The sequence below is a fragment of the Tympanuchus pallidicinctus genome, unplaced genomic scaffold (genome assembly GCF_026119805.1).
Source record: "Tympanuchus pallidicinctus isolate F22 unplaced genomic scaffold, pur_lepc_1.0 scaffold82, whole genome shotgun sequence".
NCBI lineage: Eukaryota > Metazoa > Chordata > Aves > Galliformes > Phasianidae > Tympanuchus > Tympanuchus pallidicinctus.
In genome coordinates, this window is record NW_026294805.1 from 35,541 (window position 1) to 60,788 (window position 25,248).

Here is a 25,248-nt window from a genome sequence, read left to right on the forward strand (position 1 = left end):
GCCCCCCCGGAAGGTGGGCGCAGTGGGTCGGCCCCACTCGTGTCCATCCCGCAGGGAAGGAGGAGAAACAGCTCCTTGTCGATATGAATGGGCACAGCCGCCACCCCCCAAGCCACGTGCCTCCTCCCTGCACCTAATGGGTAATTAGCCGCAATTATTCCCCCCCCCCCCGGCCGGGTAACCGGATTAAAACCCAACGCGTGGGTCTGGGGTCCCCGGTTCCATCCTCACCCCACACCCGACTCCAGCTCTTCCCATTTAAAATGTTTGATTTTTGAACCCCCCACCCCTTTCCCCACCGCAAAGAAAATCCACCGCAGTGACCTGAGGAGGTGCTGCCGGAGCTCTGCCTCTGCCATAGGATTTATCCACCTACTTCATCTCCCGCCCCGGGTCGGCTGGGGACGTGGGGACATCAAACATCAAACCCGGAGTCCGTCGCCTCTCCACCCCCCCCCAGACCGAGCTCTCTTTGGCCGAGGAACAACGCAGTCATTGGAGCTCACCTTCGTCTCTCACTTGGGGATTGGCCTGGCGGGACCACGGGGATCCCGTAGCGCCCTGCCGAGCGAGGTCCGCCCCCGGACAGGGCAGCACCCGCTGCATTTCGCCCCGGCTTCTATGAGAGCTGTGACCCCGCAGCTCCGTCCCTCACCTCCGCGGAGCCGCCACCCAGCGCAGGGCCAGGGGACGCTCAGAGCTCGGGATCGCTCCAGCTCCAGAATATCACCCACCCCCCCCAGATCTCCCCACAGCCACCACGATGCTGCTGGTGCACGGGGGGGTGAACGGGGCTGCACAGAACCCCCCACTGGAAGTAGGGCCACCTCCCCCTTGTCACACTTGTCCCCAAGGAGGGCGCCTGGGGGACTTCTGCTCCACGCTGTGGGATCACAGCACTCCTCGAGGGTCTCCTTCACAAAATAACACTCCGAGGGACTTGCCTGGGGTCCCCCCATTGCTTCCAGCCCCACGATGTGGGGAGATAGAGCCCTACAGAGAGAACACAGCCGCTCCTCCGCACCCACGGCACCGTTAAGGGGATGCAGCCCCCGGTCGGCCGCAGGATGAGGGAACCCCCAGCCCCGTGGGCGGCCCCCACTCGCGCCCTCTGCTGCGGGTAGGGGGTCAGAGCGGGGCGGGCGGGCGCAGCACACGGCGCTATAAAGGCGCAGCGCCGCGGGGGGGCGGTGCCGCCGCCACTACACAGGGAGAACCACGTGACCACAACACCGCCCGCCCGCAGCTCCTATTGGCCGAGATGCGGCGGATGGGCGGGGCTAAGAGGTGGCGCATGCGCGCTGGCCGCCGCGGCTCCATTCATGAAAACGGAGAGAACCGGGGAGCCACGTGGTTGCAGCGCACCTGCACGAGCCACGCGGGAGGGCGACCGCAGGGCCTCCCCCCCAATATCCATCCGTACTCCGACCCACAGCACCTCAAGATTCTCGTAGATTCTCTTTATTTCCCGAAAGAATTAAATATTAACATATTTTTTTTTAAACAAGTGGTTAAAAGCGCGTCCTTCTCCTCCTCCCCCCCCTTCGACCCGCTGCGAGGCGTGCGGTGCCGAGCGCATTTATATTATCATTTATAAATAGAAAAATAAAACTCTTAATGGGGGGGGGAGGTTAGCGGTTAGCGTGGGTTAGAGCTGGGACCCCCCCGTGCCCACGGCACACACCGGGATTGGATCCCCCACAGCACTGAGCCACGTGGGGACGGGGACCCCGACGGGTGGCAGAGGTTCCCCTCTCCCCCCCCCAAGGTGCCAGCAGCAGCAGGTGGGGGTGGGCTCACCGAACCCCCTCTGGGGTGGATTTGGGCTCGGTGCAATGACCCCAGCCCCATTCCACAGTGGTTAATAAAGCAATAAATACGGGGGGAGTGGGGGGGAGGGGGGCACGGGGCACCTGGCAGCGCTGTGCGGGGCGTGGAGCTGAGCTGCGCTCCCTGTGCTGCCCCACTTCCTCCCCAAGCATCACCCACCTGGCGGCACCCATCCCGGGGACAGATGCCTGAGGGCGAGGGGTGCCCACATGGTGGGGGGGGGACCTGGGGGGGGGGGGGGACACCCAATGTGCGGCCAGATCCACTCAAAGAGCGCCCACCTGAGGACCACCCACCCAGGGGACACCCACACGCCGTCTCCCAGTGAGGGGCGCCCACCTGGGGGCGGAGCGGAGGGGGATACCTGGGGGAGACGCACCCGGTGGGGATCCGCACCTGAGGGGCTCCCACCCAGCGGACACCCAGTGAGGGGCACCAACGTGAGCGACGCCCCCCCAGGGGACACCCGCCCTCAGCGCGGGCCTGGAGGCGCCCCACACCCCCTCCTCACCCTCCAGGCTCCAAGCACCGAGCGCCCAGCGGCGAGTCCCAAGGAGGGGGCGTCCCTGCCCCCCCCGCGCCCTCACGGCCCAGCACGCCGCGTGCCAGGCGGTACAGCAGCCGCGAGTACCAATGCACGCCCACCTCGGGCGCCGTGCCGTTCCCCGGCTCGGGGCGGGCCGGCAGCAGCGAGAGGAGCCCGTGGAAGAGCCGCAGCGGAGCGAAGGCGCGGTGAGCCCAGCGGTGGCTCTCCAGGACGGCGTAGCAGGATGCCAGCACCCCGTTCACCAGGACGGTTCCGTGGGAGGTGAGCGGGGCGAACACCCCGATCCCTTCCTCCCTCGACACCCTCAGCACCTTTGCGGGACGCAGCCCTTCGTCCCCGCGGGCCAACACCGCGTCCCCCGGGCGCAGCCGACGGGCGAAGACGGGCAGGAACGCGGCGGAGCCGTTGGCGACCCCTCGTGAGGCGAAAACGAGGTGGGACGGGGTGAGCAGCAGCCGTTGGGATGGAGAAACCGTCTCGATGGCCACGAAGGACGCGCGCTGGCCGAGGTCGCGGTGGAGGAAGAGCAGCACTTGGGTGGGCACCAGGCGCCCGCCCGGCTCGGCTCCCAGCACCCAGTCGCCCCGACGAAGCTCGGCCAAACCCCGGCTCTCACCGCTCCGCAGCGTCACCGTGGCGTGGCCGGGGAAGCAGCCGCCGGTGCGGATGGCCAAGGAATTATCTGGGGGGTGGGAGGGGAGAGAATGGTGATTACGGGGTGGGGGGCGTCCCCGGGAGGAGCTGCTCCGACCGGACCCGGAACAAAGTGGGTATTTTCCGACACCCCCCCGCCCCCCTCCCTCGGGGTTCCTGTGTGCAGAGTTCTTTTGTCCGCCCGCACTGATGCCTTTTGTTCCTCCGCTGGGGACGGTGACATTTAGGGCCGCTTTCGCTTCTGGGCCGGATGCAACGGATGGGGGCCGTTGGCCGGAGTGGCCGCAGGGTGGGGGCTGCGCCTAAAAACCTGTAACTGTGTTCAGCGCCCACGTGGGAGCTGAGCCTGGAGGGCGGCTGGGGTTGTGCCACATTTTGGGGTGGGATTATAGGATTTTTGCCAATCCGGCAGCCAGAAAGCTGGGGGGGAGCCGGGCCGGGGCCAAGCGGAGCCTGAGCGCTGGGGCTGCGAGCATCCTGCGTGGCTGTGGGATGCCATAGGGGAGCAGGGGGCGCTGCGGGGCCGTCGGCTGGGGTCTTCGGCCCCCCTGCAGCCCCATACCTGCTCTGACAGAAACGTGGATGTGAGCTTTGGACTCGTAGTAAACCCAATCGAAGCCGGCCTCGACAGCCAGCCGCGCCAGCATCCCGTATTTGTGGCGATCCCGATCCGACGTCGTGATGTCCAGCGCCCGGCCCTCGTAGTGCAGCGAGTCGGGGAGGTGGTGGCCGTCCTCATCCCAGCCCTCCGTCACCCGCAGCCTCACCCCCGGCCACATGTTCATCACAGCGATGGCCAAAGAGTTCACCCGCTCCTTGCAGCGCTGGGGGGGGACAAACGACAGTGTGACCCCCAGATGCACCGTTCTGCAGGACCCCCCACACCTCAATGCTCTGCAGGACCTTACAAACGTTCCAGCCCTACTCGGGATGCAGAAGGACAGATGGACACGTGGCCCGTGTGGGGTTTGGAAGAAGCCAGCTCAGAGGGGCTGCGGGCTGGGGGGGTCACCGACGGGGCCCCCATCCCTCAGAGGGGCACAGCTGAGCCGCCCACCCCCGGGTTGAATATTAACACACCCTGAGGTGCTGCACGGGTGCCGTGCAATGGGGTGGAAAGGACATGGGACAGAGCTGGGAGTCACCTTCCCCACAGCCATGGGGTGACTGATTAACCCAACCCGGGGGGGGGGCATAGGGCAGAGCTGAGGGGGGGGTGCAGCCGACCTGAACCAGCCCCACAGCGGCACCATGGGGCCGAGTGCCAGGGCTGGGCAGGACGGGCGCAGCTCCCGCGGTGCAGGGGGACAACGTCAGAGTCCCGTAGGGCGAAACTTGGGGGTCCCACACGGCTCTGGGGTGGCCGCGGTGATGTGCAGCGAAGGGGGCAGAGCCCGTTCCCACCCCCCGCAGCCGATGGGGTCGCTGCACCTCCCGATGCCCCGGTGCCCCGCGGTCCTCCGTGCAACAAAGCTGCTCCCGGGAGCGCGAAGCCGCGGGGGCGGCAGTGCGGGGCCCGGTCCCGGAGCGGCCCGGCCCGGAGGGGGACCCTGCATGCGGCGGGGGGGCAGGAATGCGCCCGGCCCGGCCCGGCCCGGCCCGGCGACAATAGGCTCCTTCCAGCCCGGCGCTGACCTCAGGCTCCGGGAATGCTGGAACGGCCACAAAGGGCTCTTTCAGCCGCCCGCACCCCCGGGTCCGGCTCCGTGCCCGCGGCCCACCGGGCTCCTCCGCCCCGGCCCCACCGCCCCCTCCGCCCCGCTCCGGGGGAACGCCTGGACCACTCGCAGCATCCCCCGTCGCCATGACGACGGCGCAGCCGCCCGTCTCCATGACGACGGCGAGCATCGCGACGGGGCGACGGGCAGCCCGGGAACCCCCCCGGGGGGGCTCTCCCCGGTGCCGCCCCCTCCTCGTTGTTCCTCCCCGGGGTTGGAGGACAGCTGAGGCTCCCGGGGATCCCCGGTGTTGCGCTCCCCGTTAAACCCCGGCGTGGATCCTCGAAGTGCCACCGGGAGCGCTCCGCTGCTGCTCCACCGACGGCACCGGGACGCGAAAGGGGGGGGAGGAAGGCCGGGAAACCCTACGGAGGAGGCACCGGCAGGGTCGGCGCCCCCCTGGGGTGGGTCGGGGCTGCCCAGGGCCGTTCGGCCGCGTCCCCTCCCGCCCCCGTTCCGCCGCCCCGCACCCCCGGCCCCGTTCGCAGCCCCCACCTCCGTCATGAGGCGATCCGCCCCCGTGTTCTCCTCGTCCTTGAAGATGATGTCGGGGTTGTAGTTGGGCACCAACTCCCTGAAGCGTTCCGACCCCCGCAGCACTTTGCCCTCCGCCCTCCCGCTCGCTCCCAGCGTCTGCTCGGGGACGTTGGGCACGAACTGTTTGTAGAGCAGCGGGGAAAGCTGCCGCCGTCCGAACCGCCGCCGCCCCACCGGGCCCCGACCCGGTCCGCAGCACAGCACCGGGGCGGCCAGCAGGAGAGCGAGAAGGGCGAGGGCGAACGGACCGCGCCGGGACATCCCGGTGCTCTGCGGCCTTCGTTCAGTCACCGGGGGCGCGGGGGGGTCGGAGCGGGCATGGCACCGGCGGGGCGGCCCCGGGGCTTTCGGAGGGTCCCGGTGCGCAGGGGCGGGCCGGCGGCGTTTCCTTTTCACACCCACGGCTCCGGGATCGGCGCTCGGTGGGATCCGGGAGCCCCGCGCTGCCGTCCCGTGGAACCGATGCGGACTGGGAATCGGCACCGGGCGCTGCCCCCCCACCGGCACCGCGACCCGATTCCACCCCCACCCCCCGCGCTGTACCTGAACCCTGCGCTCCGGCACCGGATCCGTTCCTCTCTCCCAGCACCGGTACCGGTGCCCCCTTCTCCTTATCTGTTCCTTTCTCCCGGTACCGGAATCCTTATCCTAACCCTAAGCTTAAGAGTTCCCCTCTCCCAGTACCGGGACCGGGACCCTCTTTTTCCTTACCCTATCACAGGGTACCGGTACCAACCCCGTTCCCCACTCCCGGTACCGGGATCCCCTTCTCCTTATCCTGCCGCAGCGCTCCGATTGCGTTTCATCACATCCCGGCAATAGGGAGCCCCTCTTCCCGTCACCGCTACCCGGTACCGCCGTTATCCCACCGCTGCACCTCCGGTACCGACACTCCCCGACCCTTTGGCACGGCCCCGTTACCCGAACCCCCTTCCCGGTGCTGCCCCTTTCCCTCTGCTCGCTCCGATCCCCGGTACCGGTACCGCTGCCCGCTCCGGGATTCCCCCGGGCCGGGTGCCCCCCACCCGCTGCCGCTCCGCTCCGGCACTGGGCAGCGGCTCCGGGTCCCCACGGCTCCGCCTCGGAGCGGCGGCCGCAGCCCATCCCCCGGGGCCGCCCCCACGGGGCCGCGCTGCCCGGGACGGCCCCTCCGGGACCGGGATCACGGGCACCCAGCGACAGGTTCACGTCACCCCCCAGCACCGAACCGTGCCAACTCGCCCCCCCCCCCCCCCCCCCCCAAAGCCCGGGACCCTCAGCCACCACTCAGGTGCACCCAAAGGTGCCCAGAGGAAGGGCAGGAAGGGGCGAAACCCGGCTGCAGAACGCGGCCCCCCGCGCCCCCCCAGCCCTGGTGCCAGCCCAGGGTGAGGGGAGAGAGGGGAAAGCGGGCACCGATGGCCTCATTTCCTGCTATATAAACCCAGTTTCCTGCACTTCCTGCTCAACCCCGGCCCGGGGGGGGGGGGGGTGGTGGTGTATGTAAAGCCCCCCCCGCTAAAGGGGTGGGAGGGGGGAGCTTGGCACGGCCCCAGGCCGGGCAGGATGGGTGGGGGGCTGGGGCTGCTCTGGGCAGTTCCTCTGGGGCGAGGTGAGCCCCCAACGAAGCCCTCATTGCTCTATGAAGGGCAGGTGGGTTTGGGGCAGCCCAGCCCCCCCTTCCAACAGCCGGTGCCCCCCCAGCACCCATGGGGGGGGGGGGAGGGAACATGGGACCCACGGGCCGCAGGAATCACCCTCACCTTCAGCCCTTCCCAGAGCAGCCAGGAAGAAAGTTAATAGAGAGCCCTGGGGGGATGGAAGGAGCCGGAACCCCCCCCCCTCCCCATGGCACAAAGCCCTGAGCCCCTCCCAGCACGGCCCTGAGGTGGAACAAAACCCAGTCCGTGGTTTCTATACAGTGAAAGAGTAATTAAATTAAAAAAGAAGCTTCGTTTATTGCTCCAAACACGGTAACAGAGACCTGAACAACTCGACGCAGGGGGACAACCTGTGCCCCCCCCCTCCCCCCAAAGACAACACAGGGATGGGGGCAAAGGGGCTCCATTCAGTGTCACAATGAAACGGGGGGGGATTTAAAACCAAATAAATGGGGGCAGTGCTGGGCAGGGGGGGGGGAAATGAGGTATGTAAAGGTGTAAAGGGGGGGGGGGCTGCAGCCAGCACAGCCCCACTGGGGGTCTGTATGGAGGACGTGGCTCAGTAGCACAGTAGACTGAGATGGGGGGGAGGGAAATGGAATGAGGCTCCCCCCCTCCCCGTGGTTCCAGCTCTTCTGTAGGGCTCCAAAACCCACCGAGCACCGTGGAGGGAGGGGGGGCCCATAGGGGACACCCCCACAGCCTCAGCAATGCTCTCCCTGGGGCCGGGAACGCGAGACGGACAGCGGCAGTTTGTGCAGACCTGGATGGGAGGCAGAGCACGAGGGGGGGTTGGGGGGGTGCAGCCCCATCTCCATCACCCCCCCACGTGTCCCCCCCCTCACCAAAGGCACGGATGAGCTCCTGCTGCACAGCCCACGTCACCCTCTTCACCAGGCAGAGGGTGGTGGGCGCCGCGAAGCCCATGTTGTAGATGAAGACGATGTAGAAGTTCCCCAACCAATTAAAGCGGCCAAAATCCCCCAGGAGGTCGAAGCGAGTGATTCCTGGGGGCGAAGGAGGGGGGTCAGGAGGTGCCCCCCCCCCCCCCCCCCCCCCCAAACCCCCACTGCAGCCCCACTTCTCACCCAGCGTCCTGGAGAAGACAGGCAGGGCGGAGCTGAGCACCAGCAATGAGACGCAGTTCCCGATGATCTGGGGAGGAGAAGAGGTGCTGCCCCATGGCTCGGCCCCATAGCACGGCTCTGTGGAGAATGGGGGGGGTCTCACCTTGGTCAGGGGGGTGTCCTGCCTCTCGGGGAGCAGCCGAGTGAAGAGAGGGGAGCTGTAGAAACCCACGACGGAGGAGAGCATCAGGTAACTGGGGGGGGTGTTAAGGAGAGAACAGAGAGGAGACAGCGGGGGGGAAAGGGGGGATGCAGGGGATGGAAGCCCCCAGTGCCGACATGAAGGATACAAGATGAGGACAACCTGCAGCGCAGCTCCGAAGGAACCGAGGATGGAGAAGGAGACCTGGCCCAGGGCCGCGTCCTGCAGCAGGGGGGACATGGAAGGGGCTCTGCCCCACGGATGGGGCTCCTCCTCGCTGTACCCCCATCCCCTCATCCTCCCCCCACCCCGGGCACCTGCATCCCCCGTGGCATCGCGGCGTCGTCCAGCAGCAGCTCCAGGACGTGGAAGCAGACGATGAGCACTGAGACGCCCTGAGAAGAGGAGGGGAGATTTAGGGCACCCACAGGGGGCTGCGGCACACGTGGGGATGGAGACACGCACCGTCAGCGCCAGGAGGCCCAGCATGGCCAGCGGGTAGCCCACGTTCCTCTGCCAGGGCGAGGCTCGGCGCCGCAGCTCTGCAGGGAGCACATTACCACCCTGCCCCACAACCTGGGGCCCTGGGAAACTCCCAGTGCCCCCCCAGCTCCTCACCCAGCTTCTTCCTCTCGCTCCGGATGCTGAGGAGCCGCTCCTGCAGCAGTGCCACGTTCAGGTTGAGCCAGCAGGAAGCCTTCCCTGCGGTGTGGGGACGGCGTGGGGCTCGTGGGGTCCCCCTGGCACCCCAGGTCCCCCTGGCGCCCCATGCCATCCCGTGGGCACCCACCAGATGCGATCCTGCGGGACACGGCGGCCTCCTCAAACCTCGTGCAGCTCAGCTGCTCATCCAGGTCCTCCAGGAGCTGAGGGCGGGCAGGAGCCACCAGGGACATGCATGTCACAACCCAGGCAGCCCCACGGCGTTGGGGACACTGAAATCCCAACCGGGATCACAGAGGGGACAGCTCACCCGGGGCTTCACCAGCAGCTTCCCGGTGACGGTGAACATGGTGGAGAGGCCGAACGGGGTGCACACTGAGGGGGGGAGCAGAGGGTGAAGCCACAACTCCGCCCCGTGGCAGCAGAGCCCCCCCAGCACCTCAGGTCCCAGCACTCACGCAGCAGGAGCAGCACGCCAAAGAGCGAGATGCAGGAGTAGAGGTAGGGCAGGTAGCATTCCCAGAGGTCTGAGGAGAGCAGGGGGGGGTCAGGGCACAGCAGGGCCCCCGGACTCCTCCCAGCACATTCAGCCCCATGCTGTCCCAACGTCCCCCCCCACCCCCAGCACCCACCATAGAGGGACTGCCGGCTCACAGCGCCGTTGCCAGCGATGGCAGAGGCCACCCAGACCATGCCCAGCACCAGCAGCGTCAGCAGCAGCAGCACCACGGACGTCTCGTACACACGAGCCATGATGCCCTACGGGACAGGGATCGGCACAGAGCTGGGGGGGCACAGGGAGGGGGGCAGCAGCCGCGGGGCCGCGTACCTTCTTGGATCCTGCAAAGCCCTCCGACTCCGTGAAGAAGTACGCAAAGGGCATGAGGAAGACGAGGGACAGGTTGGAGAAGAGAAAGACCAGGTTCCAGAGGCCTGGGGGAGGCAGAACGGGGTGAGATCCCGGCGCAGGATGGGGGGGAGCCCAGCACCCCAGCACCGCCCCGCGCACCCACCGTGGATGAGGGACCCGTTCAGCCACTGGATGTAGTAGTTGTGGGGGAAGGAGAGCAGCACCTCGTTGCTGATGATGGAGAAGGGGAGCAGCAGCACGGCGCCCAACGCCACGGCCAGGGTGAAGGTGCACAGCCCCAACCTGCCCGAGATCCCATGTGGGTGTCAGAGCTCAAGGTCCCCCCCCAGGGGACGGGAGGACGTGGTGCCATCCGCCAAGGAGGGGAAGAGGGACGGGAGGAACTCACGCAATCCTGTTGACAGCGGCGTCCTCATCATCGTGCACTGCAGAGGACAAGAGACAAGTGAGCAGGAAAGCTCCCTGCCATTCCCCGCTCTGACGCCTCCCCCAGCCCCTCTCTCTGCTGCAAACAACGCAGCAGAACTCAGAAGAGCTCTGGATGGAGGTGGGGGCTCTGCTCCCCCCCCCCCCCCCACAGCAGGAGCCGCACTGGGATCGGGGCAGGGAAGAGCAGGAGCAGCCCGAGGGCTTTGGCTCAGCGAATCCTCCCACCTGCTGCAAAATCCGTCTGCTTCTTGAAGTGCCTTATGACAAAATGGCAGAGGATGTAGAGGCTGGCGAAGAGCAGGGCGCAGATCTGCAGGCACAGCGGCGGCCTCAGAGGGCAGCACTCCCCCCCACAAGGAATGCTGCCGTCCCCAGATCCCATCAGCTCCCCCCTATTTTATTTTCCTATCCCTGCTCTCTCCCCATAAACACGCATGGGCTGCACCAGGGTCACCCCCTGTGAGCTGAGAGTGCAGAGCGAGCACCAGCAGCAGCCTTGGCTGCACAGAACGCCCCGACCCCGCAGCCCTCGCACTGCTGGCACCCAGCAGGGCTGCAGGCACAGCCTTGAGCCCAGCACCAAGGCCGACCGCAGTGTCTGTCTGTCCCTCCCGCCCCCGCTGGCACTCTGAGCCGCAGCCCAAGCAGGCGACATTCGAGGAACACTGCGACCTTTCATCCCTGTGGGCGCTCAGCAGAAGGGGGAAAGGTTGCCCGAACCCAACGCTTTGGCACCAGCACCACCAACACCTCCCTCCTGCCTGGGCACCCTTCATATTAGGGGCTCAGCTGGGGGTCCCGGGGGTGAGGGCCCACCCGGTGGGTGGCAGAGAGCACTGAGATCAGCCCAGCTCTGGGCACCCCGAGGGCTGTTCCTCCCCCTGCTCCCGCTGAAGGAAGCACACAGCACTGCACGTTTGGGGCTCCAAACAGCTTGGAGCAAAGGAGCGAGGCAGGGCTTTCGTGGGGGAGATCCATGAGACAGCAGCATCCCAGCTGCAGCCCGGCGGAGGGCGAGGGCTCCCAGCTGATGTCACCGCGGGGCAGAGCTCCACAACGTGGCCTGGGAAAGTCTGAAAGGTCGCACGGGCTCCACGCTGGCGGAGCTGAACCGGGCGTTCCTGGGAGAGGTGCAGCACTGCAGGGACGCGTGGCTCTGGCTGTCCCTAAAGGCCCCTGGCAGATTCCAGGGCTGTGACGCTTCCATCCCTGCACACCTCTGACCCCCAGCAGTGGATGCCCCGGTTGGCTCAGCTGGGACCAGGGCTGCTCCCCTGCACAGAGCCCACAGTTTTGAGGGTTCCCCTCTGACACTGAGCACCCTGGGAGATGACGACGGTGTAGGGCTGAGGAAGGGGCCACGGGCGCATGGCACAGTGCTGGCTCAGCTGTGACACTGCTGCAAAACCGGGCAGCCCCGGTCCTCCCACACACCAGGGACCCCACATTGGCACGGGAGAGCCCTGGTGCCTGGGTTCTGCAGGACCTCAGAACCAGCCCAGGGCAGCCCTGCCCCACAAAAGGGCTCCATTGGCTCCCTCACACCCCACAGCCCCTGCCCCATTCCCTCCCATATCCAACTGCCTTTTGGGAAGGGGGACAGGGGGGCTCTCATCGGTTCGAGGGTCCCCATCCACCCCCGGCTCCCCGGGACGGGCCGAGCCCCGCTATCTGCGGGCACACGGCGCTGCCGTGCAGCTGCGACCGCGATAAGACCCGGGCGTGGGGCACGGCCCCGGAGCTGCCACCGGGAGCACAGGGAGCTCCACCCCTCCTGAGAGACCCCAACCCCAGCGGGACCCCCAGCAGGACCCCCAGCGGGACCCCCTCCCCCAGACTCACGAGGCATTCGCGGATACGTTCATGGAAAAGCTGCTCCCGCACGGTCAGCGCGTCGAGCTCCACTGGGGCCATGGGGTGGAAAGCATGGCCGGGAAGGGTCGGGTCGAGTCGGGTCGAGTCGGGCAAGGCGCCGGGCCGGGCCGGGCCGGGCCGGGTCGGAGCCGAGCCGAGCCGAGCCGAGCCGAGCCGAGCCGAGCCGAGCCGAGCCGAGCCGAGCCGAGCCGAGCCGAGCCGCCTGCAGCAATGGGCACCGAGGCCACGCCCCCCCCTCCCGCCGCTCGCTACTATGTATTCATTGCACCACCGCCCGGAAGTGTCCCGCCCCGGCCCTCATTGGCTGCTGGCTCAGAATGAGGCGCCGCTCGTTGGCTGAGAGCTGCGCGGGCGGAGCCCATTGGCTGAGCGCGCAGCCGCTCTCACGCCCGGGGCACCAACGCGTTCATTGATGCCCCCGGTGCCCCTCCAGCCCCGCGGGACCCCCCCGGGCCCGGGAGCGGTGCGGAGTCGGCCTCGCCTCGGCCGGGGGGGCGGGGAAGGAGGGGTGGAGGGAACGGCGCTGAGCCGCTGCGCCAGCATTAATCCCTTAGCCAGGGCTAATCCCCGGGGCCCGTAAATCCTTCCTACCCCTCCCTCCCCCCATACACTGGAGGGGGCCCCCGGGCAATGGCATAGCTCCTTCCCAACCCCCACTGAGACTCGATCCCACAGAACAGAACCCACAGCCTCTGGCCCCGAGGATGGGGAAGGCCCACCCCCCTTCACCAAGGAGCAGGGGAAGGGCCGGCCAGAGCCAGCGCTGCCAGCCCCGCAGCCGTGTCACTGCGCACAGACAATGGGGACAGCCCGTTCCCATGCGGCTGTGCCCTGCGAGCCGCCCAGGCTGACACAAAGCGTTTGTATGTGACACTGCAGCAGCTTGTCCTAAAGCCTTTTATTCGTTGAACGAGTACAGAAACGAGGAAAAGCAACAGATCACATCAGGGAGTTAAAGCCCAGCCAGGACAGCTGGGAACAAGGAAAGAAACCAGGGCCAGAGCACGAGAAAGCTCAAAGTGTTTGAAGCAAACATATGTGCACATGCGACAGCAGGATGTTTAATACTCCTCTCTTTCCTCCCCAGCCATTGCTCTGCCCCATCCACTCCTCCAAGTCCCCACTTTCCCCACAATTCCTTCTCTACCATCCCCAGCCCCTTTTCACCCCGTCAGTCCCTGTTACTCTTTCCTCCCCCATTGCTCCCCATCCCCTCCTCTGCACAGACCCCGCTCAATTTCTGCTCCCCAATTCTTCACCTCGGCCCCTATTCCCCCCAACCTCCAACTCTTCTTCCCCATCTCCTAACCCCTCCTGCTTTCTTGAACCCCCTCCCCAGTTTGTGTTCCTTCCCTCCATCCATCCACCTCTCCATCCCATAATCCTATCCTCCGCACACCCCCCAGACCCCTCGCCCCACACAACGGCTGCGGCTGCCCGGCCCAACGCAAAAAACCCCCCAAATTCCAGGCTGCAGCCCCTGGGAGCGCTCTTATATATAGAAAAGGGGCGGGGCGCGCTAGCGCACCGAGCTCCCATTGGCTCTCGCGCCGCCATTCAAACCATCCCCGGCGCTGATTGGCTGAGCCTCGTGGCGCGCTCCAAGCTCCCCCCCTCAAACTGCGGGGTGGGAGATCTGCCCTTTCCCCTTCCCCCACAGAGCGGTGCAGCCCCGGTCCGGGCAGCAAAAGGGGTCCGGGGATGGGGACTGGGAGGGGCTGCGGACACAGGGGGGCACTCAGCACTGTGGAGACGCAGCACTGCTCCCCCAGCACACGGGAGAAACCCCCGGGCTGTAATGGGGCTCCCAACTCCTGCTGTGTGCAGGTCGCCAACCAGAGGCTGCCCAGAGCCACCATTGAGCACCCGCGGCCTCCTTGGGCAGCACGTGTGAAGAACTTCCACCTCACATCCAACCTCAGCCTCCCTGGCTCACTTTCAAGCCATTCCCCTCGTCCCATCACCACCCCCCCTCACACACAGCCGCTCCCCCTCCTGTTTTTCCGCTCCCTTCAAGCACTGAAGGCCACCACGAGGTCCCCCCGCAGCTTCTCTGCTCCCAGCTCAACAGGCCCAGTTCCCTCAGCCTTTCCTCACACAGAGCTGCTCCAGCCCCCCGCTCATCTCAGCGCCTCAGGACCCGCTCCCAGAGCTCCACGTCCTTCCTGTGCTGGGGGCTCTGCTCCTAAAGCATCCTCTTCCCTCTTTGCTGTGCGAACAGCCTTGCTTTCTCTCCATCCTGCCTCCCAAGAAGCACCGCAGTCACAACAGACGGCTTTTATCTTTTGCACCCAATGGGCAGGGACATTTTCCCTGGATTTCATGTTTTGGAAATCACTCATTGTGGCCCAACGAGCCACTGAAGTTTGCCAAGCTGGGGAAAAACAACTCAAGGTCAGCAAAAATTTAAGATTAATCTGATAGTGGAAAAACCTCATGAAGCTCCACAAACCCAAGCACAGGGCTGAGGAAACTCCCCCTATCAATACAAACTGGGAGATGAAAAGATGGAGCGCAGGCAAGGGATGCGATCCCAGCCCCTGCTGTGAGGCCTCACCTGTTTGTCCCCCTCACAAGGGGGATGAGAAATGCTCCCAGTTGTAGCCCCCCCCCCATTAGGCCACAGGAGCCAGGATGGCTGCGACTGCCCACCCCTGGCTATGAATGGAGCCATGGTTCCCATTCACAAAAACGTGCAATTCCCACAGAACCTCATGAATGGCCACAGCCCAGCACCTCCCACTCCCCCCCCCAATCTTCTGCCCCACACACAGGGGGCCAAGGGCAGAGCCGGGGCTGAGGGTGCTGAGCTCAGCCCACCACCAACAGAGTGGGGGAAAATGGGGTCATGCCAGCATCACAGCACAGAACAACCAGACACAGAGCTTAAGACAGGGAAAGCTTTTTATTCATTGAGACACACAGGAGAAGAAGGGAGGGTCTGTGACAGACCTGCCATTGAAACACAGAGCAGAACAGCACAGACAGCAGCGCACACCGCTACAGACCCGAGGGGTGGGGAGGGAACTACCTTGGTTGTCTGGGTGAGCAAGAGCAAAACGTTGTGAGCCTTCAGTACTCCTCTCCTTCCTCCTCGCCCTCGCCCTCCACCGAATCCACCCCCACCTCCTCGTAATCCTTCTCCAGGGCAGCCATGTCCTCCCGCGCCTCCGAGAACTCCCCCTCCTCCATGCCCTCCCCCACGTACCAGTGCACAAAGGCTCGCTTGGCGTACATCAGGTCGAACTTGTGGTCCAGGCGCGCCCAGGCCTCGGCGATGGCCGTGGTGTTGCTCAGCATGCACACGGCGCGCTGCACCTTGGCCAGGTCCCCCCCGGGCACCACGGTGGGCGGCTGGTAGTTGATGCCCACCTTGAAGCCGGTGGGGCACCAGTCCACAAACTGGATGCTGCGCTTGGTCTTGATGGTGGCGATGGCGGCGTTGACGTCCTTGGGCACCACGTCCCCGCGGTACAGCAGGCAGCACGCCATGTACTTGCCGTGCCGCGGGTCGCACTTCACCATCTGGTTGGCCGGCTCGAAGCACGCGTTGGTGATCTCGGCCACCGACAGCTGCTCGTGGTAGGCCTTCTCGGCAGAGATCACCGGTGCGTACGTGGCCAGGGGGAAGTGGATGCGCGGGTAGGGCACCAGGTTGGTCTGGAACTCCGTCAGGTCGACGTTCAGAGCGCCGTCGAAGCGCAGCGAGGCCGTGATGGAGGACACGATCTGGCTGATGAGGCGGTTCAGGTTGGTGTAGGTGGGGCGCTCGATGTCCAGGTTCCTGCGGCAGATGTCGTAGATGGCCTCGTTGTCCACCATGAAGGCGCAGTCGGAGTGCTCTAGCGTGGTGTGGGTGGTGAGGATGGAGTTGTAGGGCTCCACCACGGCCGTGGACACCTGCGGGGCCGGGTAGATGGAGAACTCCAGCTTGGACTTCTTGCCGTAGTCGACCGACAGCCGCTCCATCAGCAGCGAGGTGAAGCCGGAGCCGGTGCCGCCCCCGAAGCTGTGGAACACCAGGAAGCCCTGCAGCCCCGTGCACTGGTCAGCCTGCAAAAGAACAACGGCAAAAGGCGTCACATCACCGCCAAGTGTCCGAAATTCACATCGCTGCTGACTTGCCTAGGAAGTGCGACCCAGCTGTCTCAGCCCTTTGATACATCTTGCACCACAAACACGAGGAAGCGTTGGCCCCCATTGGGCTGTAAGCAATCGGAGGACAGCAAGGCACCTCCAGGAGCCGAGAGCCCACAGAGATGAGTGGGCAGGAGCTGGCAGCAACCCCCACCCACAGGGAGAGCACTGCAGGGACGCAGGGTCAGCATGAGCGTCCCTGAAGGAGTTAAGCACTCAGAGCAGCTGCTCATAAGCACTGCATACAGAAGGATCAGAGTCCACGTCAAAGGAAACCTCAAACGACCCATGAGAAGGAAAGTGAGGTTTTCCAAAGACAGGAGCTGCCCTGCGCCCCGCAGGCCCATCGCACACCCACCGCCAACACAGTTGCTATGCAGGCTGCAGCAGCAGCACACCGCAGCACCCAGAGGCGCGGGCTCAGCGTCCCACCCACCGCAGGAGGAGGAGGAGGGGGTCCCATAGGAGGGGGTCCCATAGGAGGGGGTCCCATAGGAGGGGGTCCCATAGGAGGGGGTCCCACGCTCCCGCTGCCTGGGGGCCCCAACGACGCGCCGTACCCACCAGCTTGCGGATGCGGTCCAGCACCAGGTCGATGATCTCCTTGCCGATGGTGTAGTGCCCCCGGGCGTAGTTGTTGGCCGCATCCTCCTTGCCCGTGATCAGCTGCTCGGGGTGGAAGAGCTGCCGGTACGTCCCCGTGCGCACCTCATCTGCGGGCGCAGGGCAGCTGACGCCAGCGCCGTCAGCACCGCCACGGCCCCCCCTCAGTCCCCCCTCGGCCCCCCCAGCCCCCAGCCCGCCCCGCTCACCGATCACAGTGGGCTCCAGGTCCACAAAGACGGCACGGGGCACGTGCTTGCCAGCCCCCGTCTCGCTGAAGAAGGTGTTGAAGGAGTCGTCCCCCCCGCCGATGGTTTTGTCGCTGGGCATCTGCCCGTCGGGCTGGATGCCGTGCTCCAGGCAGTACAGCTCCCAGCAGGCATTGCCGATCTGCACGCCCGCTTGGCCCACGTGGATGGAGATGCACTCACGCTGCGGGGGGACAGAGGGGGTTTGGGTGCCGCCCTGCTGCGCCCCGGCACTGCGGAGCTCGAGGCAGGGATCTGCCCGCAGTTGTCCCTACTTTCCCACTGTCCTGGGATGGGACACGCAGCACCAGCGGGGTTCAGTGTCACCATGGGCCAGCCTGAGCCCCGGGGGGACACACAGGGCTCAGCGCCATCTCCATAGGCAGCAACGGGGCCACGGGGAAGGGGGGGGAACGAAGGGGTGTTTGGGGCCAGCCGCGCACCGAGCCCCCATAGCAGGGTGGGAGGGACCCCAGCCGAGGCGCAGGGCGGCATTTCCCAGCCGAGGGAGGGGGCGGCACCGAGGACGAGGAAGCAGCGCTGCCATCACTGCGGCACGGCGGGGAAACCACGTGGCCACCGAGTGAATGCAGCGCGAGCGCAGGGTGCGATGGGGCGGGATGGGGGGGGGGGGGGAGGGGGGTCCAGCTGCTGTGCCGCTCCCCCACCCCCACGTTCCCAGCCGCACCCACAGGGCAGCACCTGCTCGCATTCCTCTGCGGAGAGGCAGATGGCGCCCAGGATGGGGGGCTGGGGAGCCCAAGCGTTACGGGAGGGGCACGGAACCCCCGGGGGGGGGGGGGGAAAATCAGCCCCACGCGTCGGCGCCGAGCCGCCCTCGGATGGGTGCGCGGAGCAAAGCGGGACAGGAAAGGGAACGGGGGCAGCCCGGGGGGGGGGGGGGGGGATTTGGGGGCTTTGTGCGGCAGAGGGCGGGGTTGAATGGGGGGCGGGGGGGAGGAGCGCACCCGCACCTTCCCGCGCGCGGGAAACCCCTAACGGTCCGGACTTGGCGCCAAAATTGAGCACACGCCCCGCCCCCACCGAGCGACTGGGGGGGGCTGGAGGGGATGCGGGACCACGTGCTGGGGGCCCCGGTGGGGCCTCGGGGTGAGGCGGCAGCCCCAGCTCCCGCTCTGCGCCCCCCCATCGCTCTGCCCCATCCGCTCCTCCAGCCCCCATCCCGCCTTAACTCCCGCTCTGCGCCCCCAGCCCCTTTTCACCCCATCCGCCCGTTCCCATTCACCCCCACCCCGTTACTCCCCTCTCCTTTCTCAGCTCAGCCCCTTCATTCCTGCTCCCCCATCCTTCACCCCGTCCCCAAATTCCCCCCAATCCTTTTTCCCATTTCCGTACCCCCCCTCATCTCCTACATCCAGCTTCCACTGCCCAAAGCCCCCCGCAACTTGCGCACTCACTCATCACCCACCCATCGCTCCTACCTTCTAATTACCCCTAATTGCCCCCCGCCCCATACCATGGTTGCGGTACTCGGCCCGACGCAAAGAGTCGTCGCAAGTTCCGACTGCAACCGCTCCCGGGCGCGCGGTTAATATAGAGGAACAGCAGCGGGCAGCTCCCGCGCTCCCATTGGCTGCCGCGACCGCCCATCAAAACACCTCCAGCGCTGATTGGTTGAACCTCGTGGCGCGCTCCACCTTCCTCCCCCATCTGCAGAGTGGGCGACTCGCCCTGCCCCCCCCCCCCCGCAGTGCGGCGCAGCCCCCACCTGCAGCAGCAAAAGGGGTCTGGGGATTGGGGGGGGGGAGGTGAATTACTACAGGGATCGCCCCCCCCCTCGCAGTCCGTCCTTGCGTTTTGCCCGCCCTACTGCGACGGGGGAGGGAGGAAGGGGGAACGAAAGCAACAGCCATTAATACCCCCCCTCATCCCCCCGCATATCCCCGCCCGCCCCGGTGCGGTTTTGCTGCAGAGGAAAACTGCGCCAGTGCGGGGGGGGAGGGAGGGAGGATATACAGCACGTGCTCCCCCCTCCAACGCCCAGAGCCTTTAATCCGCTTCCGCGTTGCCCCCCCCCCAAAGCCCAGCTCCCCAGGGGGCCCCCTGCCCATCTGTACCCCCCCCCCCCCGCCCCGCTGCCATCTGTACGCTGCCCCCCCCCCCTTCACCCTTCCCCCATCCCACCATGAGGGTCGCAACGTCGCCCCCCCCCTCCACCCCCGGTGCTTTTTGCTTCCAGTACACCGGAGCCCGAGAGACCCTCCCCCCTTGTAGTGTCGTCGTTTCCCCCCCCCACGGCCGCACTGCAGCAGTGCTGCGCTGACGTGGCGCTGCCTCATGGCCGCCGGCCGCGAAATGGCGGCTATGAGGAAGGGAGAGCCCCGGGCGGGGGGGGGGGAATAATGGGGGTTGGGGTGGGGATAAGCGGGGGGTCCTGTGTGTGTGCCACCCCCCGAACGCCGCGCTGCTGCACGCTGGGTTCGCATCGCGTTGCGCTGTGAGCACGGCGGGGGGGGGGGGGGGGGGGAGGGGCAATGGGGGTTGTGGCTGACGGCCCCCACCTCCACATCGGGCTGCGTTGCCCCCAGCCCGAGCGGAGCGCTTCCTCTTCCTGCCAGCCTTTTGGGGTGGGGGGGGGCTGTGGACGCAGCTCTGTTCCCCCAGCACATGGGTGCCCCCCCCCCCCCCCTCTTTAGGTTTAGGGTTGGGGTTTCTACCGGCCCTGGGGGGTCACGGGGGGCACCAGCAGCAGATGTGGAGCTGGGTGCTGCTGCATTTGTTCAGCAGTGCGGATCAGGATCGCAGGGTAAGGGCCAACGCCTCCCATTAAGCAAAAGGAACCCAGGAGCCCTGCTCCTAAAGCATCCTCTTCCCTCTTTGCTGTGCGAACAGCCTTGCTTTCTCTTCATCCTGCCTCCCAAGAAGCACCGCAGTCACAACAGACGGCTTTTATCTTTTGCACCCAATGGGCAGGGACATTTTCCCTGGATTTCATGTTCTGCAAGTCGCTCATTGTGGCCCAACGAGCCACTGAAGTTTGCCAAGCTGGGGAAAGGCAGCTGGGGTAGGAAGGTCTGTCAGGTAGGCAGAGGAGCACCATGGGTGTTAATGGCCAGAGGGCCGTCAGCATTTATGGAGTTGTGGATAAAAATGAGCTCCAGGATGCTGCACAGGTTTGTCCTCACTGTTCAGATGTAGAGGCTGAGCTGCCAGAGCATCGTCTGCTCCATAGGGTGAGGGATAAAGGAGTGCTGCTTTCTAACGCCATCGTGGGGTCACAGAGTTTCCTTCCCCCGTTTCAGGTGACAGCAGCACTGCAGGAACCGGCGCCGCAGGGATTGCTGTGATGCTGCACTGGGGACGGTTGGCACCAACACGTGGGGTTGGGATGGGGCAGCACTGCTTGTATGGTGGAGGGTGAGAGAGGAGGGCAGCGCAGGGTTGCTGCATCACCATGGCGAGATGGGGTGGGAGAGAAGATCAAACCCCAAAAACGTGGGCTGGGACAGGCAGGAGTTTCATTAAAGGAAAGTGAGGTAGAAAGGAGGAAACGCTTTGTGCTTCCCATCAGCAAGCACTGGTCCGTGCCCCCTCCCCACATTACCCCCCCCCCACCTGCAGGCTGCATGTTTTTGGGTGCTGTAAGGCTGTCTGGGTCCTGCTGCAGCCACAAAGCACAGCATGAAAGGGGGGGGAGAGGGAAGCAAACCCCACTGCTGCCCACTGCAGAGGATTCCCATTGGGGAACATCATCTCACTCCAAGGGGGGGGAAGGAAGAGGAAGGGGGGTTGTGCAGCATAGGGGCATTTTGTGCCCACCCTTTGCCCCCCCATGAGGGGCTGTGATGTGTCCCCTCTTTGGCCCCCCCAGGCCGGCTGTCTGCCCGCCCCAAGGTATGAATGAACCCATGGATCCCATTCACAAAGTCGCGCAGCTCCCACGGAACCTCATGAATGGCCGCGGCCCAGCACCTCCACCCCCATCCCCCCCATCTTCTGCCCCACACACAGGGGGTGAAGGAGGTGGGTGACCCCCAGGGACAGACTGGGTCTGAGGGTGCTGAGCTCAGCCCACCCCCAGCAGCACCACAACTGATGAAGGGGAACAGGGGGGTTATCCCAGCATCACAGCACAGAGCACTCGGACACAGAGCTTAAGACAGGGAATGCTTTTTATTCATTGAGACACACAGGAGAGGACTGGGGAGGTGGGGGGGGTCTGTAACAGACTTTCCATTGAACCACAGACCATAGAACAGCACAGACAGCAGCGCACACCGCTACAGACCCGAGGGGTGGGGTGGGGATGACCAGGATTGTTCCCTGTGCGAGCAGCACCGCGTGAACCCTCAGTACTCCTCTCCTTCCTCCTCGCCCTCGCCCTCCACCGAATCCACCCCCACCTCCTCGTAATCCTTCTCCAGGGCAGCCATGTCCTCCCGCGCCTCCGAGAACTCCCCCTCCTCCATGCCCTCCCCCACGTACCAGTGCACAAAGGCTCGCTTGGCGTACATCAGGTCGAACTTGTGGTCCAGGCGCGCCCAGGCCTCGGCGATGGCCGTGGTGTTGCTCAGCATGCACACGGCGCGCTGCACCTTGGCCAGGTCCCCCCCGGGCACCACGGTGGGCGGCTGGTAGTTGATGCCCACCTTGAAGCCGGTGGGGCACCAGTCCACAAACTGAATGGTGCGCTTGGTCTTGATGGTGGCGATGGCGGCGTTGACGTCCTTGGGCACCACGTCCCCGCGGTACAGCAGGCAGCACGCCATGTACTTGCCGTGCCGCGGGTCGCACTTCACCATCTGGTTGGCCGGCTCGAAGCACGCGTTGGTGATCTCGGCCACCGACAGCTGCTCGTGGTAGGCCTTCTCGGCAGAGATCACCGGTGCGTACGTGGCCAGGGGGAAGTGGATGCGCGGGTAGGGCACCAGGTTGGTCTGGAACTCCGTCAGGTCGACGTTCAGAGCGCCGTCGAAGCGCAGCGAGGCCGTGATGGAGGACACGATCTGCCCGATCAGCCTGTTGAGGTTGGTGTAGGTGGGGCGCTCGATGTCCAGGTTCCTGCGGCAGATGTCGTAGATGGCCTCGTTGTCCACCATGAAGGCGCAGTCGGAGTGCTCCAGCGTGGTGTGGGTGGTGAGGATGGAGTTGTAGGGCTCCACCACGGCCGTGGACACCTGCGGGGCCGGGTAGATGGAGAACTCCAGCTTGGACTTCTTGCCGTAGTCGACTGACAGCCGCTCCATCAGCAGCGAGGTGAAGCCGGAGCCGGTGCCACCCCCGAAGCTGTGGAACACCAGGAAGCCCTGCAGCCCCGTGCACTGGTCAGCCTGCGGGGACACAAGACGGGGTCAGGTGGGATCCAGGCAGCTGCGCAGCTCGGCCCTTCCTCTCGTGGCCTCGTGAGGACATTCTGGAGGTGCTGCTTTTGGGGGTCTCTGTTGGTAGGAGGCACCAGGGTGATGGGGCACCGCCAGCCGTTTCAATCTGCTGCCCCTTGAGGCGTGGATCCCTTTGGGGGACACAGCCTGTGCGGTGGTGGCACTGGGCAGATTGGGGGAAAGCACCACAGTGGTGTCTTGTTCACTCTGGACAACTGCAGAACTTGGTCCTTCCTCTTTACGTCCTCTAGAGGACACTGGGGGGGATTTCCAGTAGCAGGACAGGGTGAGGGTTACCTCCATCCACCATCAGTCAGCACAGATCCCCTGGGGAAGCCCCATGGGCACAGAGCCTCATGAGTGGAGGGCAGATGCCTTCAGCTTCCCCCACCCATGGGTGGGTGCACAGGGAGCAGATTGCGCTGAGCTCTTGGCCACGCTGTCGGGACGGGAGTGGGAGCCCTCGGCTCTGCCTCCACCCCCACAACCCCTGGGGTTCCAACCCCTCTAAGTGCAGCTGGATGTGGCTGCAGCCAGGGCTGGAGGCAGGGGGGGGGTGGGCAGGGGAACAAAGGAGGAATTGCACAGCTCAGCAACGCCGGGGGACGCGGCGCTGTGGAGCAGCTCCAACACCGCAGCTGCACCGCGGCACGCTGCCAGCCAATGGCAGCCTGCACAACAGGATTACCATTAATTAATATATTCAATCTAAATCCAGCCTGGCTGGGTCTGGAAGGGAGGGCGAGACAGAGGAACAGAGCCTTTGTCCTCATCACACCACCCACCCAGCCCCGCTGACCCCAGGAGGAGGGGGGGGGGGTCCCATAGGAGGGGGTCCCATAGGAGGGGGTCCCACGCTCCCGCTGCCTGGGGGCCCCAACGACGCGCCGTACCCACCAGCTTGCGGATGCGGTCCAGCACCAGGTCGATGATCTCCTTGCCGATGGTGTAGTGCCCCCGGGCGTAGTTGTTGGCCGCATCCTCCTTGCCCGTGATCAGCTGCTCGGGGTGGAAGAGCTGCCGGTACGTCCCCGTGCGCACCTCATCTGCGGGCACCGCCAGCGCCGTCAGCACCGCCACGGCCCCCCCTCGGCCCCCCCAGCCCCCAGCCCGCCCCGCTCACCGATCACAGTGGGCTCCAGGTCCACAAAGACGGCACGGGGCACGTGCTTGCCAGCCCCTGTCTCGCTGAAGAAGGTGTTGAAGGAGTCGTCCCCCCCGCCGATGGTTTTGTCACTGGGCATCTGCCCGTCGGGCTGGATGCCGTGCTCCAGGCAGTACAGCTCCCAGCAGGCATTGCCGATCTGCACGCCCGCTTGGCCCACGTGGATGGAGATGCACTCACGCTGTGGGTGGACATGGGGCAGCGTCACCCCCCGGCTCCGCGATGTGCGTTTCCCCCCCCCCCCCCCCCCCCCATCCCCGATCCAATGCCGTTCATTCGGGTGGGCTGAGCAGCGCGCCCTCTGGCGGCTGGAACAGCGCCGGGCCGCCAAGGCTGCATCGACCCCATCGCAGCCCATTGTTCTGGGCTGCGGCGCCGCCACACCCCGATGGGGGGCTCGGCACCGGGGGGCTCCATGCAGCTCTGTAACCCCACCCACCGTGGGTTGGGGGCTCAGCAATGGATCCCACGCTGCCCGTGGGGCCGGGGCCACGCCCTGCCCTCTGGGGACACGAGGCTGAAGGCTGGGGGCTCAGCGCTGGCACTCGATTCTGCCGGGGGTGGTTGGGGGGGGGGGGGGGTCCCAGTTTAACCATCGCCCCACCCGGCGGAGCCTCTGCGTTATTCTGCTCTATCGGACCGGGACCACGCCCTTACGGGCTCAGAACCGGAGAACGGGGCTCCCATTGTGCTCCGTTAACCGGGAGCCACGCCCAGCGCGGAGCCGGTACCGGCGGGTCCCATCTCAGCCTATTTAAAGGGACCCGGTGTTCCCCGTCTCGGTTTAACGGGGGCCACGCCCTTTGCTGACTCGGCACCGGGGCTCATTTTACCCCACGTAACGGATCCTAACAGCCCCCAACCCCATTTAACGGGGGGCTACAGCCTCTGCAGAGTCGCTACGGAGGGAGCCCCATTCCTCCTCAATGCTCCGATTCGAGGGTACCCACCCCCCCCATGATTTAACGGGGACCACACCCGAAGCTGACGCGGCACCGAGGCCCCATCTGCCCGGATTAACGGGACACGATGCGGTTTAACGGGGATCGCACCGACAGAGGGGCCTCCATCCCCCTCCCCGCGCACCGGGCGGGGCCGCGTTTTGTCCGCGAAGCCCCTCGCGGTGACCTCACGATGGGCTCCGCGGCAGCAAAGGAGGGGGAAAAAGAACCAAAAAAGGGGAAAAAAACCAAAACAAAACAAAAAAAAGGAACAAAAGGAAGGGAATGGGGGGGAAGGTGAGCAGAGCCCGACCCCGCTGCCCCCCCCCCGGTGCTCACCATGGCGGCTGCTCGCTCCGGGGCTTTCTCACAGCACGACGCTGAGGCAGTCGATGTAAGAGACGCGGCAGAGCCGGGCGGCGGAACGGGGCTTTATAGGGCCGCCGGGGCGGAGCGGAGCCGGGCGGGGGGAGGAGGCCCCGGCGGCGGCCATTGGTGTGCGGGGATGAGGTAATGGCTCCCCCCGCCCCACCGGAGCCGCAGACAAAGGGCGGGCGGGGCGGGGCGGGGGGGGACGGGGGATGCGGAGGGGACCGCCGCCACCACCGCTCCATCACCGCTCCATCACCGCTCCATCGCCGCTCCCTGCTCCGTTCCGCATCGCGCTCCGCTCCCACGTCCCCATCCCTGCTCCCCCACCTCCGTCCCCGTCCGAGTCCCCATCCTCGGACCCCGTCCCCTTCAGTGCCATCGGCCGCAACCGCGCCCTGCTCCCCGTT

At 65.9% G+C, this 25,248-nt stretch overlaps 4 protein-coding genes across 8 annotated transcripts; all 4 read right to left on the minus strand.

Moving 5' to 3' along the window:
* Positions 1–1,445: 1,445 nt before the first annotated feature.
* Positions 1,446–6,444, minus strand: DHH (desert hedgehog signaling molecule). Its single transcript, XM_052669792.1, has 3 exons — positions 5,245–6,444; positions 3,594–3,855; positions 1,446–3,059 (listed from the first exon to the last, which is right to left on the minus strand). The coding sequence occupies exons 1-3, from the start codon at positions 5,545–5,547 to the stop codon at positions 2,338–2,340; spliced, it is 1,287 nt and encodes a 428-aa protein (XP_052525752.1). The 5' UTR covers positions 5,548–6,444; the 3' UTR covers positions 1,446–2,337.
* A 754-nt stretch (positions 6,445–7,198) lies between these two features.
* Positions 7,199–12,203, minus strand: LMBR1L (limb development membrane protein 1 like). 5 transcript variants are annotated; one of them, XM_052669786.1, is made up of 17 exons: positions 12,001–12,203; positions 10,384–10,468; positions 10,118–10,154; positions 9,872–10,011; positions 9,688–9,791; positions 9,491–9,617; positions 9,317–9,385; positions 9,169–9,233; positions 8,986–9,061; positions 8,814–8,897; positions 8,661–8,737; positions 8,513–8,590; positions 8,344–8,417; positions 8,157–8,247; positions 8,015–8,081; positions 7,772–7,933; positions 7,199–7,689 (listed from the first exon to the last, which is right to left on the minus strand). In XM_052669786.1, exons 1-17 carry the CDS (start codon positions 12,070–12,072, stop codon positions 7,631–7,633), a joined length of 1,467 nt encoding a protein of 488 aa, XP_052525746.1. In that variant the 5' UTR covers positions 12,073–12,203; the 3' UTR covers positions 7,199–7,630. The 5 variants fall into 5 exon arrangements, with proteins under 5 accessions (XP_052525746.1, XP_052525747.1, XP_052525751.1 ...); XM_052669787.1 differs by lacking the exon at positions 10,384–10,468 and having other exon boundaries at positions 12,001–12,085; XM_052669789.1 differs by lacking the exon at positions 7,199–7,689 and having other exon boundaries at positions 7,781–7,933; positions 8,157–8,211; positions 8,358–8,417.
* Positions 12,204–14,919: 2,716 nt separating this feature from the next.
* On the minus strand, positions 14,920–24,915 carry LOC128074167 (tubulin alpha-1B chain). The gene is made up of 4 exons (XM_052669754.1): positions 24,809–24,915; positions 16,983–17,205; positions 16,735–16,883; positions 14,920–16,086 (listed from the first exon to the last, which is right to left on the minus strand). The coding sequence occupies exons 1-4, from the start codon at positions 24,809–24,811 to the stop codon at positions 15,106–15,108; spliced, it is 1,356 nt and encodes a 451-aa protein (XP_052525714.1). The 5' UTR covers positions 24,812–24,915; the 3' UTR covers positions 14,920–15,105.
* TUBA1A (tubulin alpha 1a) lies at positions 21,137–24,915 on the minus strand. Its single transcript, XM_052669755.1, has 4 exons — positions 24,809–24,915; positions 23,487–23,709; positions 23,261–23,409; positions 21,137–22,312 (listed from the first exon to the last, which is right to left on the minus strand). Exons 1-4 carry the CDS (start codon positions 24,809–24,811, stop codon positions 21,332–21,334), a joined length of 1,356 nt encoding a protein of 451 aa, XP_052525715.1. The 5' UTR covers positions 24,812–24,915; the 3' UTR covers positions 21,137–21,331.
* Positions 24,916–25,248: the final 333 nt, after the last annotated feature.

Excerpts from the sequence above, each read along its gene's own strand:
- DHH (XM_052669792.1), bottom strand. The coding sequence starts at position 5,547 with ATGTCCCGGCGCGGTCCGTTCGCCCTCGCCCTTCTCGCTCTCCTGCTG. Across the intron at positions 3,856-5,244 it reads CGGATCGCCTCATGACGGAG|CGCTGCAAGGAGCGGGTGAA; the intron begins GTGGGGGCTGCG and ends GTCCCCCCCCAG. Across the intron at positions 3,060-3,593 it reads CCACGTTTCTGTCAGAGCAG|ATAATTCCTTGGCCATCCGC; the intron begins GTATGGGGCTGC and ends CCCACCCCCCAG.
- LMBR1L (XM_052669786.1), bottom strand. The coding sequence starts at position 12,072 with ATGGCCCCAGTGGAGCTCGACGCGCTGACCGTGCGGGAGCAGCTTTTC. Across the intron at positions 10,469-12,000 it reads AACGTATCCGCGAATGCCTC|ATCTGCGCCCTGCTCTTCGC; the intron begins GTGAGTCTGGGG and ends CTGTGCCTGCAG. Across the intron at positions 7,934-8,014 it reads TGTCTTCTCCAGGACGCTGG|GAATCACTCGCTTCGACCTC; the intron begins GTGAGAAGTGGG and ends CTTCGCCCCCAG.
- TUBA1A (XM_052669755.1), bottom strand. Across the intron at positions 23,410-23,486 it reads CCTGGAGCCCACTGTGATCG|ATGAGGTGCGCACGGGGACG; the intron begins GTGAGCGGGGCG and ends CGGTGCCCGCAG. Across the intron at positions 22,313-23,260 it reads TGGACCGCATCCGCAAGCTG|GCTGACCAGTGCACGGGGCT; the intron begins GTGGGTACGGCG and ends GTGTCCCCGCAG.
- LOC128074167 (XM_052669754.1), bottom strand. Across the intron at positions 16,884-16,982 it reads CCTGGAGCCCACTGTGATCG|ATGAGGTGCGCACGGGGACG; the intron begins GTGAGCGGGGCG and ends CTGCGCCCGCAG. Across the intron at positions 16,087-16,734 it reads TGGACCGCATCCGCAAGCTG|GCTGACCAGTGCACGGGGCT; the intron begins GTGGGTACGGCG and ends GTTCTTTTGCAG.